This window comes from Vulpes lagopus, chromosome 13 (assembly GCF_018345385.1).
Source record: "Vulpes lagopus strain Blue_001 chromosome 13, ASM1834538v1, whole genome shotgun sequence".
NCBI lineage: Eukaryota > Metazoa > Chordata > Mammalia > Carnivora > Canidae > Vulpes > Vulpes lagopus.
In genome coordinates, this window is record NC_054836.1 from 30,829,769 (window position 1) to 30,843,121 (window position 13,353).

The 13,353-nt window shown below is 36.8% G+C and overlaps 1 protein-coding gene across 1 annotated transcript in view; it reads left to right on the forward strand.

Annotated features, from left to right (window-relative positions):
* Positions 1–13,353, forward strand: part of LRRC72 (leucine rich repeat containing 72) — a 33,677-nt gene that overhangs the window by 8,720 nt on the left and 11,604 nt on the right. Inside the window, exons 3-5 of the mRNA XM_041727603.1 lie at positions 488–557; positions 11,488–11,569; positions 12,705–12,815. Of these exons, the coding sequence (XP_041583537.1) occupies positions 488–557; positions 11,488–11,569; positions 12,705–12,815 (263 nt within the window). The remainder of the gene's footprint in view (positions 1–487; positions 558–11,487; positions 11,570–12,704; positions 12,816–13,353) is intronic.

Here is a 13,353-nt window from a genome sequence, read left to right on the forward strand (position 1 = left end):
TAAAACACTTCACCTCATCTCTGCCTCTTGGTATACAGCCATTTCCACATCTTAAATACAATATGGCCAAGATCTGGACACACCCAAAGTAAGAACCTTGCTCCAAGTAGGAGCCAATAGTGTTTCCCACAATTAGGCACAAATCCAATGTCTTCCACGCTTACTGTTTCTCCTCTGCTCTGTCCTCAGTAAAATCTTATTTTTTTTTCAAATTGATATCCCAATAAATGTAATCATAACGGGGTATAAATTCTATTAATGTGATAAAGTGTTTTCCTTCAATATTTCCTTTAACTGACAAAAATCTTAATCCAAATGAACGAAGTTTTAATGATGGTATTTCAGAAATTAGTAGGTAGGTGTGCCAACAATTTTGAAAGACTGAAGAGAGAGGCCCTTCCAGTTATTCCAGAGTCCTACTATATAACCCCACTTACCCTTGAATAAATTAATTATTGCTAATGTTCACTTTTTATTTTCTCTCCAGGGATCTGACAGAGGTCATCGATCTATCTAGGTTTAAAAAATTAAAATACCTATGGCTACAGCACAACAAGGTAGTGGCATATTTTATCTTTAAATAGCTCTGTTATTAAGTCACTATTTTAATCTCTACTTTGTCTCTCATGTCCTGTCACAACTGGCCAGCATAGGCTATTTCTTCCTGGATTCCTGGAAGAAAACTTCAGCAGTGTTAGTGACTTTTCTCGTCTCTCTTACATAATTCAAAATCTTACAGTCCACTGGAGTCCTAGTCATGGTTCAAGTTCAGAAATGAGAATGTCAGGGCACCTGAGTGGCTCAGTCGGTTAAGCGTCAGACTCTTGGTTTTGCCTCCATGAGGATCTCAGGGGTGGTGAGATCGAGCCCCAAGTAGGGCTCCGCGGGGGAAGTCAGCTTGAAACTTCTCTCTCTGTCTGCCCCTCCCCCCACTTGCATGCTAGCATGCCTGCTCAGTCTCTAAAATAAATCTTTAAAAAAAAAAAAAAGGAGAATGTCCAGGAGAGTATAGTAACCCACTTTCAATCTTTATTTGTAAATGAGACATCTCCCTACATTCTCTTGCTTATCCAGCTAGGGCCGACTGCAGATGGCACTTGCCTTTTGTATGAGCTAGGAAGGTGTAGCTGGCTATTCTCCTTTCCTTTCCCTTCTGTAGCCCTATCCAGGGTTGTTATGGAGTGGGGAGGTGTAGAGGAAGGGCAAGAGAGAACCAAAGTTCTTCTCATCTCATCTGTACCTTCTGGCACTAAGAGATGTTCAAAGTCAACTTCTTTTCTCTTCATGGATTATTCAAGAGGAGCTTCCTCTGACTCTAATTCCTCTTTGCTGGCCACTCCTGACTTCCCCTCCCCTTTGATCCCAGTGGTACCTACCACTGACAGCCCTCAGGCTGGAGCAGACTACTGTCTTGGGTGGGATTCCTGGTAAAGTACCCCAGATCAGTATGCCTTCAGTGGCTTGGCATGCAGTTGCCAGCACTCCCATACCTCTGTCCAGCTGTCAGAAGCCAAGGGCGGGGGGGTGGTATCTCCCAGCTGCTACCCAAGCAGATCTAGTTTTCCCAGGAAGTACCAGACACTAAGCCAACATGTCCCCAAGTGCAGGGAGTTCTCGTCAAGGTCACTGAGTATTGCCCTTAAAGCTTCTTTTAGAGACCAGGGTTCAGGAGGCAATGCCCTCCCACTGCCCCCCTACAGTGGGTGTCTGACTGGGCTCCAAGTGCCCTCCATGTCAAAGAGCAGGGCTGAACTAAAATGCAAACCCAAACAATCATTAGAGTTAGCAAGTCAGTTGATTATTCTCAACTTTCAAAAATTCGACTTTCCAACTGGCTATATTTTGTTCGTTAGGAATTGACGATCCAATCTGAACATTTTGAATTTAGACTTTCAAATACCAGCTGATTGAAAAGAAATAATTTCCGTTTCAACAGTAGTCCACTTGTCAAAACAGTCATCCCAGACACACAATGCTGCATCCCTAAGCAGCCATGTTTATAAAAGCATTTCAATATCACATTTTCGGTCTTCTTTTGTTTTAATCGACTAAGTGGGAAATGGAAAATGAAAGTGCTTCCCATATTAGGTGTAAGTAAGCATAAGTCTCATAAGCTTGAAGTCATTTTAGGAGAACAAACACGATTACCTTTAAGATCCAGGCGACTAGCAACTGAAATGGAAAGTGCATGCACCACTTTGAGGCACACAAGCTTAAAACTCTTTTAAACACTCTGCCAAAAATTATCCTGGGTCACAGTGTGCGACCTCCAATCAGAAAAAGATGGAAATCCTCAAAAGCGTGGCATAAATGACTAATCTTTCTTTTTCATGTGTGCCTCTTGTGGTGTTCAGTTCTGAAGAACATGTACAAATGTCAGCAGTAGGTCTAAAGGGAGAGATATAATTAGGCATTTTTAAAAATACGTTTTGGCTTTTGGTAATGTGAATGCTCTCCCATCTCCAGTCATTGAATTTTCACACAGTTGACTTACAGATACACTGTGTACATAGGAAGTGGTTGTATATGCCGTCAACTATTTCACTTTCTTTTGTTTCTGAAGGGCAGTGAGTGGGGAAGGAATGCATCAGGAGGCTGAATTCTCTTTTTGTGCTTGGCCACTTGTTTGACAAGCTAACTATATTATTTCCAAAATCATCACCACTTAATTTTGTTCTTTTGTTGTTGTTGTTCTTTATAATAATAGACTTATTTAGGGCATAAAATGTGGAAAGGCGATCTTATCCAAAATAAGTTTGTTTAAAAGATTTTATTTATTTATTTATTTATGAGAGCGTGAGAGAGAGAATGAGAAGGAGGAAGGGCAAAGGAAGAGGGAGAAGCAGACTCCCCACCAAGCAGGGGCCCAATCACGGGACCCTGGGATCATGACCCAAGCTGAAGGCAAATGCCTAACCACCTGAGCCACCCAGGTACCCCTCCAAAATAAGTTTTAAGCATTAACTGGATAAGTGAATAAGCTCATATGAGGTTTCCTATTGGTCAATAATTAACCAGTTGCTAAGTTGCCTGAATACTCATGCTCCATGAAAAATTGAAGTCTTATTCAAGATCCCGACTCTGATGAGCACATTAGCTATGATAGTACTTCACTAAAATTCATATGTAAAATTTTGATTATTACTTTTTTGTGAAAATCTAGATAGCACCACAGTCATCACTAAGAGGTCATTTATCATCATAGAAATGGTGTGATGTGGTGAAAAACATCAATGTTGACATAAGAATGTAAATATTTAGAATTACACCATTTTGTTAACAGTGGTCTGAATCTGTGATCAGCATTGTTCCTATGTTAGTGAATATCTTAAACTACCCTCTATTTGGGAAGAACAAAGGCACAATGTAGTCAAATGAACCCATCTTTGTTGTTTATTTGTTTATTCAATCAGTAATTTTGTTGAGGTGTATGTACTAGATATTACTGTTGTCCATTCAATATGCATTTTCTTCTTTTACCTATCCAGCAGAATCTGAATTAAGGTTTTGGTATATATGTCTCCTTTTTACTGAGTTACGTGACCCTGTCCCTAGTTTCAGGGAGTGGATCCTGAACTAAGTCATTCAGGATAATCCCATCACCCTTGTGAGTGCTAGTCAGTGAATGGGCACATAACCCAATTATGGTAATAAGATTAAATAGGTAGAGGTGCTTCCAATGTCCCAGATTTCCTAGGTTTGCTCAGGCAATTCTGGTTCCTTCATGATGCACTCTGCATAGTCGGTCACTAGTTCTGCATCACCTCCATTTCTGGGTGACCTTTTGCTCAGCTCCCCTCATGCAATTAGCCAGAGGCAGCTGCTCTTAAATGCATATTGACTGAGGCCTCCTAAAGACTCCCTTCCTTGGGATGCCTGAGTGACTCTATGGTTGAGCATCTGCCTTTAGCTCAGGTCGTGATCCCAGGCTCCCTCCATGGAGACTGCTTCTCCCTCTGCCTGTGTCTCTCCCTCTCTGTGTGTGTGTCTTTCATGAATAAATAAATAAAATTAAATTAAAAAAGACTCCCTTCCTTGTTTCATCTTCCAGCAAGCCCGACCGAGGGAGTTTTAGGTCCATGGTCAATCCTTTCCTACCTTCCATGGGAAGTTGAAGGACTTGCCTTTAATACTATAATTTAAAATGGTCTACACATTTGATCTATTTGTGTTTTGACTCATCACCTCAAAAATTTCCCTTTACAGATATCAAAATGAACTCATAGTATTAGTGCTACATGCTGGTAGCCTTTCATTTCTGGAAGAACTAGCAATATTTTGGTATGTTTCATTTGGCTCAGATTGGAAGAAGCATTTGATGAGAAACCTGTAGAATGTTCTGGACAGCCAAGCAACTATCCAAAATGCAATCTGAGTTTCTGCCATGTAGCATAGACCAAATAGGTGTCCAATTTTACAAAGTAATCTTAAATAAAAACACCTCTTTCTGACAAAGTCATTGTTTATAAGCTTCATCATCTAAAAAATAATTGAAAAACTTATTTATAATAACATATTCCATACCAATTGGCCAGAGAATGTTCTGATTAAAATAAGCAAAATCACTTCAAGAAATATCTTGGATTTGTTCTTCTATGCCATTAAGATATGTTATTGTTTCCTATCTCCTAAGTATTCAGCACATATTGAGAATTTGGCAAATAGCACACATTTGTATATTTTAAGAAGGAACATTGATATACAAAATTAGCAAGTCACAATTTAAAAAATGAAATAGTTATATTTAATATGCTATTTTAAATATTTGTAAAGAATTATTTGAATTACTACTTTTTTTCAAATAGCTTTATAACATATATCATGGAATTTTAGTTGGTTCCTTCAATAAGTTTAGGTATATACATATTTATTTATTCATTTATACACAATATACTTTGTTCTAAAAAACGATTTAGAGCAGCACAAATCCCATAGTAGAGTACAAGAGCTGTTAGAGAATAAAATGTACTCACATGCATTCCATATAATTTGGGCTCTTACATGTTTCTGTTGCCTTAGGGTAACATTAATTCTATCCTTTATGTCAACTTTGTTGAAAGAATTATATTTTGCCAAATATTTAAAACCTCTTCAAAAAAAGTAAACCAACATAAATAACCTAAATAAGGCTTCACTGCATGATTGTGAAATTCATAGATATCTACACTATATATCTCATTATCATTTAAAATGATTTAACCAAGAAATGTAACCTATTTTTGGACAAAGGCATATACAAAAATTTCAATAACATAGAATAAGGAGAGGAAACATGAGAATAAAAGTCTTTGTATTGGATAAATACAGTGACTCCCAAATATTTTTAAAGTGTAGATTATATTTTCAAGTATTGTACATAGCTTAAGCTAAGATACAAATGAATGTAATGTTTTCATTTATTGGGCAATAACACCACAAAAATGAAGTTTTTTAAAGAAGACAAAGGAATTCTGGAACTATATAGAATTTTTTCTTTTCTTCTCCTACATAATTCAGTATATATTATTAAAACTCTATCCAACTAATACTTAGACTTTTATGTACATTTAAGAGATACTGTGATTTCAATATTCAAAAGAAATCCTTTTAAATAACTCAGAATCATAGAATTTCATGTTTTTTAAGATTTTATTTATTTATTTATTTATTTATTTATTTATTTATTTATTTATCGAGAGAGCACTCACAAGTGGTGGAAAAGGCATAGGGAGAGGGAGAGAGAATCCCAAGCAGACTCCACTCTGAGCTGGGAGCCCAACACTGGGCTCAATCTTATGACCCTGAAATCATGACCTGAGTGGAAATTAAAAATCAGACACTCAACAGACTGAGCCACCCAGACGCTGCCATGCTGTTTTATAATCACTTTATAATGGGTCTTTGCCCCTGGTTTTTTCAATCTTGGTAGGTTGTAGGTCATCCAAGTTTGGAGCAACTGAGAGAAACCCAGATCACTTAAGCGATCAAAATTAGATCAAGTGAATGGGGTAAGTCAAGCTAGTGACTCAAGCTGAGTCTGGAAATGAGCATGACTGATAGCTTAGCTTCCTACTTTGGATGGCAATAAAGTGTAGTGGTTCCCAGCAAGGACTCTGGAGCCTAGATCAAACTTCAGTGCTACCACATACTAGCTGTGTGATCATGAACAAGTTATTCAGCAGCTTGTACATTAGTTTCATTGCTTAAAATAAGGTAGTCATAGTGCTCCTCCTTCATGAGTTTGTTGTGAAGATTAAATAAGTATATATATATAATATGTACACCACTGAGAAGATATTAATTCAAAAATATTTTGAAGTAATAGAAAATATTAGTTTGAGCAATAGAAAATTTTAGATTGAGTTTTGGAAAATATTCCATATGCCTATATATATAATTTTAGTTGGTTTCTTCAATAAGGTTTGGGTACATATATATTTATTTATTCATTTATACCTAATATACCTTGTTCTAGAAATGGCTTAGAGCATTTGAAAAATTAAATGATAATTTTTAATGTTTTTTTACTTTTTTAATGCTCTATTTTAAATATTTATGAAGAATTTTTTAATTACAACTTTTTTTTCAAATAGCTCTACAATATACATCATGGAATTTTAGTTGGTTGAATATATATATATATATATATATATATATATATATATGCATATATATATATATAGTACTTTTCTAGACATACATGTTAAAAGATTATTTTCTATTTTTTTTCCATTTCATGCCAAATATTTTGGGGTGTGTTTTAAACATGATTTTTGTGAACATTTCTGAAATAGTAGAAAAAATAATTTATAGAATATTTTACATTATTCAAACTAATAATATTTTCCATTACTTCAAAATATGTTTAAATTAATGTCTCTGGTTACTTTATATGGAGGTTCCTCTATTTTAATGAACCTAATTAGCATGTACTATATGCCAATTTTTGATTTGAGAATCAGACAGTCTTGGATTTGAATCCTTGTTCTGTTACCTTGAGAATGTTGTTTAACTTTGCTAAGCCCAGTTCCCTCCTAAGGAATAAAACAAATAACACAGGGCTACCGTAAAGCATCATATTAGATAATGCCTGTGAAACCATCTAGCACAGGGGCCAACTGATAACTAGCAATTGTTCATTGACATGACTCTCCTCTATTCCCTTGACTCTAAATCAGCAGTTCCCAGCCAGGAGTGACTTTGCACAAACGCACACACACACACACACACACACACACCATCTCTCCCTTACAGAGGACTTACGGCAATCTTTCTCGTTTGATTGTCCCAAGTGGAGTGTGTGTATGCTACTGGCATCTAGTGGGTAGAGACTAGATTTGCTGTTAAACATACTACAATGCACAAGACAATGCTCTCAACCTCAACAAAGAATAATCTGGTCCTACATATCAATAGTTATGGAAGTTGAGAAGCCCTATTCTAAAGAATGCCTCTTTAATTTAATTCTATTATTTTTTAAATATTTAATTTATTTATTCATTTGAGACACAGAGTGAGAGAGAGAGAGAGAGAGAGAGAGAGAGAGGGAGACAGGCAGAAAGAGAAGCAGGCCCCATGCAGGGAACCCAATGTGGGACTCGATCCCAGGACTCCAGGATCATGCCCTGAGCCAAAGACAGACACGCTTAACCACTGCGCCACCCAGAAGTCCCTCCTCCTTTATTTTAAATTCATGCTGGCATATTTTTTTCTCCAGTAGTACCTCAGTGGGTACCTGTAAGTGTTTTACATTAAATGTAAGTACTCTCAACTCTCTCTATATAAAAAATGATGGTTAAAATAATAATAGCTATTATTGATCACTTGTTATGTGCTAAACCCTGAACTAAAGTAAATGATTTGTAAAATGTCACATTCAACATAAATCCTATGGTGATCCTTCAAATTAATAGTGTAGACTTCTCTAAATGGATATTTATAACACTATATGTATATACACATATATATAGTGTTATATATATAATATATAACATTTACTTTAACAATGGCTTGAGTGTCAGAACAGTGGCATGTCTTCCATTTCTCATTCCTAGATCTTGATTTCAACAACTTGCTACATTGCAATATCCATTCAGTCCTGTGAATTCTACCTTGGAACTGTCTCTCAATTCCCTCTACTTTTCTTCTCCCACTGTCATTACTCTACTCTGGGCCACCACATAATCTTCTGAATTAGTGTAACACCCTTCTCATTTAACTCCTGCCATTATACTTACTGTCCCTTCTAAAGCAGGTTCTTCCCTGCTATTTTCTTTCTAAAATAAAATTGGACAGTAACAGTCCTCTGAGCAAAATCTTGTAATAGCTTCCTGGATCCTCATGAACTGGCTTTACCTCTTTCCACTCCATTTCCCTACTCATCTCCCCCCAGCAAACAGTGCAGTCTTAAAATTCCAGTAATCATGGTCCAAAGGATGTTAATGCTCTTAGGAAAATCATGATTCTATAATCAAGATTAAACTATTGAGTTTATTAGCATTCTTCTTGTGTTAATAAGTAATGCAAGAGAAATTAAAGTCTTGAGTAATTAGAAATGTTCTGTTGATGTGTGGTCGGGCAGACAACTGGAAAAAAAGAGAAGAAGGAACTCATGGTTTCCACTGGGGTTTGTTTTCTTATACTTGTGTCAGGTGTGGCTATCATTAGATCAGGGAATGGTGAGAGGAAGGACAGAAGACAATGAGTTGCTGTCAGGAAGTCAGTAGGAAAAGGAGAAAGGGATAGGAAGCCAACTGGGACCCATCCCTCATTGCATTGTATGGCCTACCTGGGAGGAACATAATCCCTTGCATGACTTAATAAAAGCTATGGGGAAGTAATTGGTGGTCCTCCTGCATGGATGCTGGCATAATTTGGTGCAGATGAATCTGTGAAATGAGATGAGCGGCACACGTGTCTTTTATGGCTTCATAATTTGTGAATGTTGCAAACATAACAATAAAATCAAAGAAAATTCATTCAAGAAATCCATTTTGAGACTTTGGATACAAATCTAAAATAGCTTTTCTGAGCTATGTCTCATAACTAAAATTTGCAATAAATCATATGAGTTGGCTTCTCTCTGCATCAGCCCATCGAAGGTCAAAAGAGTTCTATTTAACAGATAACAATAATCATTATGGTTAGCTTTAATAAACACTTAAAACTAATTCATAATAATGAGCGTATATTTTAGTATAGAAAATTCTATATAGAAAGTACCAAACACTTGGTCAATAACTATTTAATAGGAATATTCTCCCTTATAGATCCTGTATTAAGTGGAAAGATAGCCTTCTATTTAACTTATATGCTGCTTTTAGAAGATACCTGCCCCACCTCTATGGCTCTACCATCCTTATAACTCAAGCAAATTGTTAAATTTTATCAAGGTTGGTGCACCTAGAAGGCTCAGTGGTTGAGCGTGTGTCTGCCTTTGGCTCAGGTCGTGATCCTGGGGTCCTGGGATGGAATCCCGCACCAAGCTCCCTGCGAGGACCTGCTTCTCCCTCTGCCTATGTCTCTGTCTCTGTCTCTCTGTGCCTCTCATGAATAAATAAATAAAATCTAAAAAATAAAATTTATCAAAGTTATAGAGTCAATATTTTTTTAAAAAATGGAGTTCTCTTTGCAGAGTAACAGAGTGACTTCTGACCCTCAGTCTAGAGTTAACTATCCCATTTCCTTTATAGATAATAGTTCATTCGAGGAATTTTTCAAGACTGCTTTTAACTATTTGCAGCTAATAGAACTAAATTCCCAATCTAATATTACAAGTAAGATGTGAGGGGTGTCTGAGTGGTTTGGTCAGTCAGGTCTCTGACTTCTGGTTTGGTCATGATCCTGGAGTTCTGGGATCAAGAGCCCCACATCAAGGTTCCCTGCTCAGCAAGGATTCTCCTTTTCCTTCTCCCTCTGCCACTCCTCCCCTACTCGTGCTTGCTCTCTCTTTCTCTTCCACACTCTCTCTTGCACACTCTCTCTCTCAAATAACTAAAATCTTTAAAAATGAAAAAAGATGGGACTTTACCATACTGCCAGGAAAATGGGGGGTGGTAGGGAAGGGATAAGATACTGAAGAAATACGGTTTTGGGGGCATCTAGGTGACTCAGTGGTTGAGCATCTGCCTTTGGCTCAGGTATCCAGGGGTTCTGGAATGAATGCCACATCAGGTTCACTGCAAGGAGTCTGCTTCTCCCCCAGCCTATGTCTGCTTCTCTCTGTGTGTCTTTCATGAATAAATAAATAAAATTTTTTTTAAAAAGAAATATGGTTCTTTTCCTTAATGAAGACAACTCGCAGGCAAGTTGATTCATTGTACAAGTCAAATGAAGTATTGGCATTGTCGAGAAAATGGGGAGGTTCATGGGTGTGGAGGCTGGTCAAGAAAGGCCTTGTTGAAAAAGAGGAGCTGTGAAGCCACAGGGGGCTTGTGGCTGGTGGGGCTTTAAGCACTGCACCTGACTTCCTGTGCGTATTCAGATGATGGAGTCCTCTGCTGAATGGAGGAGATCTGTTTACAAAAGGATAGCAAGCTGGAGAAGAGGAGACGATTCATAGACTCAAAGTACTGACGCAGGAGCAAGTTTAGAGAAACAAAAAGTGGGTCAAAACAGGATGAGAAGACAGTAGTGAGATGCAAGGAGACCAAAGAACTGTTTCAACAAATCTCTGGAGCAATGGAAACCTCCTGTGGAAGCTCACTCAAGCATGGGGGGTTTTTGGCTGTTGTGGTTTTGTTGTTGTTGTTGTTGTTGTTTAAAGATTTTGTTTATTTGAGAGAGAGCACATGCACGTGAATGGGGGAGGGGCAAAGGAAGAGGGAGACTCTTTAGCCGACTTCTCTCTGAGTGTGAGACCCAAGCTTAGTCTCATGATCCTGAGCTGAAATCAAGAGTCTGGCACTGAACCGACTGAGCCCCCAGGCACCCCTCGAGTGGTATTGGTATTGGTTGGTATTGCCCTGTTGGACAAGGGTGAGCCTCAGGAACTATCAGAAATGTACCGGGGAGAAAAGTCATGCAGGCAAAAGAGAAGGCATGACTCATGCACAGATGCAGAAATGGCTTCAGCATTGAGGAGAAAGGCCTCGGCATATACTAGTCATTAAATTATGTGCGATCATCACCTGGTGGGTATGTGGGGCCAGATCCAATGAAACTGCGGGGTGCGGAAGTGTGAGGAGCACAGTCAGAGCAAAGGAGCTAGGCCAGATTACCGAGGCATGGAAAACTATGCAAGAAGTTTGCAAGAGACAGGATGAGAGGTTTGTCTTCAATTACCGAAAAACATCCTTTTCATCACAATGCCCTCAAAGACAATCCAGAAGGAAATTCATAGCCCAGACCAAATGGTCAGAAATAATAACAAACATCAAACTTTATACCTTATTATAATTTTATAAATATGTCTATGTACACACACACACACATATATGCACACATATTTATTTATATCTCTATATAATTACTGTAGAAAGTATATTATTCTCTAATTCTCATTTTCAGCTCCAAGGAATAACCTTTCTAACTAGAAACTCTTGTCTGACAGAACTGTATCTAAACAACAATGCCATCTTTGAGATAAAAGGTATGTCTTAAGTTTTTTTCAGCTAATTGAATAGATTTTCAATTAAGTAATAACTGTAACTATCCTATCACTAATGGCATACAAAAATCTGTTTTTAACGTTTCTGTTGAAAATATGTGAGGAAATCTATTTTTTAAAATGTCCTTATGTATATTTCATTCTGAGAAATGTGCTTTAGATTACAATTTTAATGTAATATTGTCGTGTGCCTTATTCAAAATATAAAAGAATCTTGTTTTAAATAGAAATTTTGCCATTCTCCTGCATAGTTGGGCACAAACTGGGTATTATGGAAACAAATTTAGGAGCATTAATAAATATAACAACTTTATAAATCGTTTTCATGTTTTTAGGGGCTATAATTTTTGCCAGCCAAATTCCTCTTTTCATTTTACATGTTAAATTTTTAATTTTACATGTGTAACTATCTCTAAGTTGACAATTTCAAGTCAAGTTGACAATTTCAGTTGATGATGAAAGTACCTGATCTACTAGGATCATGAAATACAGAGGTTCAGCACGCAACATTTTTTAAAATATCACATATCATAGAGCCAAAAGAACCATCATGATTCCATGTACCATTAAGAAAGAAAATCTTGCCAATTCACCTATGATGCAGCCAGCTACTGTAAAGGCACAACTCATTTTAATTTATGTTAAAAATGTGGGAAAATGTGAAATTTAGAATCAACAAAAATGATATCAATATGTGGCTTCCTGTGGTGTAAAGAAAATATTTACCTGAGCAATTTTGGGGAAGGTATTGAATTAAATGTGTAATTATTCCCTTGACTGGCATCATGAATCTAAGTAACATCAACAAAACAAAACACAACCAAAAGAAGAGTAAAGAAAATAACCTTTCTGAAATCAAATTTAAAAATTATTGCTACAGGAAATAAAAAAAAACATAAAATAATAACAGTGGAAAGAAATTGGCTCCACAGGCCCACATCACACTCAATTATTCAAATTCTTATGCTTTGTTGTATTATTCTTAATGATAAGTCACATTATTATTAATAATGACTCCTTTTACCAGCTGAAATGTATTCTTTGTTTTCATTTCATTAGGATGTTTAATTAGCATTACAAATGTTTAAAATCTTATAAAAAACAAAATCTCTTTCAGGCCTGCACTCTTTGCCTTCATTGTACATACTCTTGCTACACCACAATGAGCTGACAAACATTGATGCCACAGTGAAAGAGTTAAAGGGGATGCCAAATCTGAAGATCCTAAGTATCAGTTTGTCTGTTTATAAGGCCATAAGCTAAAATAGTAATAACATTGGACAGGTTTCATTTTTTAAGGTTAATATTGATCAATGTTTATAACTAAATACTTAAATATTCCTGAAAATAAGATTTAATCTTACTCTCTTTTAAAACTTGCTTTTGAAAGAATAACAGGTAGAAAAAAATTTTGAGAAATGACATGGCATGCCAAAGGGAAGTGACAAAAGCGCCAAAAGGTTTACATGTTTAAAGCTTTATGTTTAGTTTTATCTCAGAACTAAGTTCTGGCACACATTCTATGATTCCATTTACATGACATGTCCAGAATAGACACATCTAAGGAGATAACAACACTGAGAGGTGATTATTTTTAAATAGATTCCTGTTTGTCCAGGGCTGGGGGACAGAGGAGTCTGGGGAGCCACAGCTAAAGAATAAGAAGTTTGGGGGTTCCTCCAGGGGTAATGGAAATATTTTAAAATTGACTGTGGTGAAGATTGCACAACTCTTTGAATATACTAAAAAACATGAATTGTATACTT